This window comes from Schistocerca americana, chromosome 2 (genome assembly GCF_021461395.2).
Source record: "Schistocerca americana isolate TAMUIC-IGC-003095 chromosome 2, iqSchAmer2.1, whole genome shotgun sequence".
Taxonomy (NCBI): domain Eukaryota; kingdom Metazoa; phylum Arthropoda; class Insecta; order Orthoptera; family Acrididae; genus Schistocerca; species Schistocerca americana.
In genome coordinates this window covers 570,468,714-570,474,270 of record NC_060120.1, presented here as the reverse complement: position 1 = coordinate 570,474,270, position 5,557 = coordinate 570,468,714, and the positions used below count along the sequence as shown (strand labels likewise).

The following is a 5,557-nucleotide window of genomic DNA, read 5'->3' as shown; positions in this document are numbered from 1 at the left end:
AGGGACAGGGGCGCAGGAGAGAAAGAACATCGCCTGGCTGAGGCGTCTCAACAGTGTTGTCAACCCCCATTGTGTGTAGAGCTGGCATCCATAAAAATCCGCGAGTTTCCATGTTCGCCTAGGACCGGACACTGTAGACGGAGCCCTCAGGCGGTGTCTTGCCTCTGCCTACCGAGTTTTTTCGGAAGCCCCATGTGGGGGCAGTTGCATTGGTGCACTTTTCGATTTTACGGAGGTTTGATGGAAAGGTGAAGAGGGGAGAAAAAGGAACTTTTGATTCCGGTCTGGAGAGGAAATTCTGGTCTTGACTCTTGTTGTGAGTGGGTTGTTCTTGAGACACTCATCCTGAGCGTGACTTCGCACTGGCACTGGTCTTGACTGTGTAGTCTGTGGTAAAGTTTTAGCTATACAAACAGTCTGGACCTGAATCATCTCGGACAACACGCTGTGCCGAGGACAACCTTATTCGTATCACCAGCGATGGGAGTGTCACATGCTGGAATCTGCCAAGGTTTCAGGGATCTATTAGAGAGTAATTGAGGTCCATCTGGCAGATCGCCTGCCCGCGACTTTGCGTATTTTGTGGCCACAATAACGAATTACAGACGCCACACATCGCTACTCTGCCAGCACTTCCCCCACGACTGTCACCTGAGACAGCCCTGCGCATCGATAAAGGGGTATAGTACTTCGTTTGAGCAATGGTAAATAGAACACAAAGATAAACCGTAGTCTTTTCCAACCAAACGCCATCGACCAGAGTGCACGATTATTTGTTGCCTCTATTTGTGTTGCCAAAAGTTCATGATTTATTTGTCATCTCGCTTAACTTGTGTTGTTTGTCCTATTTTACGATTAATAAGCTCTTGCCATTGTTATAAAAGATTAAACCCGTGTTTTTATGTAAGATTCTGATAAGAGTAATAACTTTTAATGCAGACTATCAATAGAGATCACATTGTCAGAGGGCAGAGTTAATTTATAGCATTTGCGTGGCCAGATAGCCAAATGGAAGGGTTATAAGTTATAGCGATTGCTGTCACCATGTGAACTTGCAGTCGCCTGTAGTCTTTCAAATTAAACCGCAAGACCAGTACCTCAGCCCCGGAGGACAAATGGGCTTTCACTCCTCCACAGACTTTCAGACATCTCATTGAAAGCCTTCCCAGCAAAATTCAAGCTGTCACAAAGGTAAATACTGAACACACATCACGTTAATGTTTATCAATAGGTGTCCGAATACTTATGATCAGATAGTGTACTTACCATTCCTGATATCTACAGTAAAAACTCGATTAACCGTCACTCTTTAAACCGGCAGTTTCTGTTAACCGTCACTGCTGTAACAGCATAATAATACTGTAATAACAGAATGCTCTAAGGTGCAGTGACGCGTTCGCTTTGTTTATTTACTCTATTTTAGTGGGAAGTGAATGTACCCGCCCGCCGTAGAATGGTACATAAAATATGACCTTCAGTTGACGTGCTAACACATCTCCCCCTTTCTTGTCTTTGTCTCACTTGTTAGTCAACAATCACCAGTGGATCGGTTTCCAGTTGTGGCGAGAAGACTGTAATTGTCGCAGTGTATCTAGCTGGCTGTGCCGTGTTACGTGTTTTCCACTTGAATAAGCTTTATTGACTAATATTTTACACTACCACATTTAGTGCAGGCGTGTGTGATACAGTGACTTGATAAAATGTCTGAAAAACGTAAACGTGTTGTTTTAGGACTTAATCAAAAACTTGAAATTATAAAACGCTTAAGAAAGGGCGAAATTGCGACAAGTGTAGCGCTGATTTATGGTACTGGAAGAACAACAGTTAACGATATAAAACGTGATGCTGATAAAATAGAACAACATGTGTCAACAATGCAGAGCATGGATGGAGATGTGCGAACAAGAAAGACAATGAAACCTGCAAAATACGATTAATTGGACACTGCAATGTACCGATGGTTTATACAAGCAAAAAGTCAGGGGATTCCACTTTCAGGGCCTATAATAATGGCCCAGGCTGTTGAAATGAACAACAAAGTTGATGGTGACTCGTCTTTTAAAGCAAGTATCGGATGGCTCGACAAGTTTAAATTTCGTCATGGCATTCGCCAACTTGATATCACTGCAGAAAAACTCAGCGCGGATAGCTCTGCAATTGCTGAGTTCCTGGAACAATTTAAAGACAAAATGGCTGAATTGAATCTTGTTAGGGAGCAAGTTTACAATTGTGATGAAATTGGGCTTCATTGGAAGGCTTTACCACAAAAGACATCAGCATCACTCTCTGAAAAAGCTGCTCCAGGTTTCAAAGTACAAAAAGATCACGTCACTGCTATGGTTTGCGCAAATGCGACCGGCAATCATAGGCTACCCCTACTTGTGACTGGGAAATCAAGAAAACCTCGTGCATTCAAGAATTTGAATTTGAATGCTCTCCCTGCACAATACTACGCCCAGAACAGTGCTTGGATGTATCAATCAATTTTTTCTGACTGGTTTCACAAACAATTTGTACCTCAAGTTAGAGCACATTTGGCTGAAAAAAAGTTGCCACAGAAAGCGCTATTGCTATTAGACAATGCCCCAACGCACCCTACTTGTGAAATGAAAAGTGATGACGGCAAAATAACATGTCTCTTCCTTCCAGCAAACACAACTTCACTTATACAGCCCATGGATCAGGGAATCATCGAAAACATGAAACGTCGTTATAGAAAAATATTTATCGAAAGTTTGCTCTCATCTGGTGAATCAACATCTGTAAAACAGTTTTGGAGGTCTTACAGTATTAAAGATGCCATTTTCAATGTTGCCAGTGCATGGAGTGATTTGTCAGTGTCAAATCTCAAGAACGGCTGGAATAAACTTTGGCCTCAACATAGAGGTGAAGAATCGGAGGAACCTGAGTGTGTGACCGTTGACGAGATGGTCAATTTGTGCAATAATTTACAAATCAGCACAAATTTGACGTCGAAAGAAGTATCAGAGTGGTTAGAGTGTGACAAAGTGGACGGGGGTTTTCAAATTTTGAGTGATGACGAAATTGTTGCCAGCGTAAGTGCCACCAAAGAAGAAGAAGAAGAAGAAGGGGCTGATAAAGACGAGTGTTCAAACCATGAAGAAAAACAAACTATTAGCCATTCAGTGGCCGAAACAATGCTGTCCAAGAGTACAGAATGGTTTGAAAGTCAAGAAGAGGCTAATGCAACGCAGGCACTACTGCTCCGAAAAATACGAAATATTGCCGCGGTGAAAGCTCGAACATCAAAAGGCAGAAGAAATTGACTATTTCCGAGCTAGATAAACTATTTCACCTGTAAGTTTATAGTACAGTACAGTACTGTACATCACGTGTTTTGCAACTTTTGTAGCTACTGTACGGATGTTTTTATCATGTAATAAATAGTTTTATTTGCTATTACAATCGTGTTTAATTTGTTTTCGATCCGAAATATTATTATATTACTGTGAGAGTGATATGTGTCTATACATAAAATAATTGATTGAGGTTATGTTTTGGAGGAATACAGTGTTTCTGTTATCCGTCTGTTCGCTCAACCGTCACGATCACGGTCCCGAAGATGACGGTTAATCGAGTTTCCACTGTACTTATTTTGCTGCTTTCACACACAGTTTTTGTTGAATTTTTTTTTTTTTTACATCCATAACGTCTGCGATTGTGACAACGTGTGTATTAGCAAAGAACGACTACAAGCAACTGACCCTGTTCCAGGGTGATTGGTTATCAGACGCCCAATGTTGCCCATAGTCGCGTCGAATAGTCCATTGTAACGGACGCTCTTCCACAATACTGCTAACACTGAGATCGGCCACACAACTACACTAGCAGTGCAGTGGACGACCAGTTTCTGTGTCCTCGTCTGGGGCAGCACTACATTAGGAGCATTTTCTATTTACCAGTGGTACTCCTAGGCGGTGGTCTATAAGGAATACATTCTGCAACGATAGGTACGATCTCTCTGTGACGCTTATGGACAGGGGTTTAATTTGGTGGATCTCCACAGGCTAACATGAAGAGCTCATACCTGCAAAACAAGGAGGTCATGCGCTTAGAATGGCCAGATCTTTCTCTGGTTTTAAGTCCAATTGAAACTATGTAAGATTGAACGTAGGAAGAAAGCAATCATAACATCGCCACTGACCTTTGCTGATCTCTAAGGGCAGCTTTCCATCAATCAGAGACATTACCGCAAATCCTGCTTTGTAGTCTGATCCACAGATTGCATCTTGTATTGCCATGCGAGAGCCTCATACGTGAGGATGACATTCTGTATGGTAGCAGGGAAATTACATCGCAGATGTTAAGTGCCATCCATGCTCCGGTATTAGCTTACATCCATGTAATTACATCAGGTGTCTCAATGTTGACACAGTACCTTACGGTGCACACAAAATCTCCGTGCCTCGTGTTGTTGTTTCGCGGATCTCCCTGAACTTACGGACATGACTCTTCTACAAAACAGTACTACCACTAAAGTTCTGTTTATTTCTGGAATCTAGGTTTCTCTCATAGTTTGAGAAAATGAGAGAATAGTGCGGTCGAGTAGGTGAAACACTATTTATATTGTTATGATCCCCTTTTGTTCCTCTGGAAATGAAAATCATGGGAACTCGAGTCATCACTAAACTATTTACGTAGTTCCATAACGAGAGCATATTAATGAACCTCCTTTAGGCACATCGAAGGAATTTTCCTAAAAGAAGTACAAAGTTTAAGCATCATCGTAATGAAAATACATTAATAAAATGTGTTCCTGGAGGAACATTATTTTCTGTGGCTCAAGATTCCAATATTTAATCTGGAAGTTTAGATGTTTGAATGCGCTGTGGGAGTGTGGTGGATGCAAGAGGCACCTGTTGTTGCACTGAGAGCTGTCGGTTTATATGAACCGGACTAGCGGAGACTCTCCCGAACTCTACCCTCCAGTCATCTAACATGGAATACTAAAATGCGTTCTCTCTAATGTTCTTCAGAAAGGAGTAAGCTAAATGATGGTGAATCTAATAACTGTTCGATATGAGCACATAATCTAAAGGCACTCTTCTGATTTATCTGACTTACCATAGCCTGAGGCCCGAGGCCTCGAGCTGAATTACCCGTAAGAGTCGTAGATTACTTCCCTTCACCGTATAGACGAAAGCAGCAATACCTATCACCTTGGAATGTGCGCCTGATGTTATATTCGATGCATTGTAATAGGCTTGCGAGGGCTAGGCATTCTAAGAAAGAACAATATGATTCTTTTTTGTAAAAGTCTTCAGTGCGGAAATATAATTGTGTTAATATCTAGTGCTTATTCGAGTAGATGATGGAAATGTAATTTTGCTATCGAGGGACTGGTTGTTAAAGCCCGCCATATTGAGAAGACTGATCAATTTGTAAACTAAGTCCGTACTATGGACAGATCCTTCATGATTTCCAAGAGCGAAACTGGGGATTTTTGTTCGTATTCAAATGGTTCAAATGGCTCTGAGCGCTACGGGATTTAGCAACTGAGGTCATCAGTCCCCTAGAACTTAGAACTACTTAAACC

The 5,557-nt window shown here is 41.7% G+C and overlaps 1 protein-coding gene across 1 annotated transcript; it reads left to right on the top strand.

The window, feature by feature from the left end:
• The first annotated feature begins 2,699 nt into the window (after positions 1–2,699).
• Positions 2,700–3,287, top strand: LOC124594186 (jerky protein homolog-like). Its single transcript, XM_047132542.1, has one exon. The coding sequence runs from the start codon at positions 2,700–2,702 to the stop codon at positions 3,285–3,287; it is 588 nt and encodes a 195-aa protein (XP_046988498.1).
• Positions 3,288–5,557: the final 2,270 nt, after the last annotated feature.

Excerpts from the sequence above, each read along its gene's own strand:
- LOC124594186 (XM_047132542.1), top strand. The coding sequence starts at position 2,700 with ATGAAACGTCGTTATAGAAAAATATTTATCGAAAGTTTGCTCTCATCT.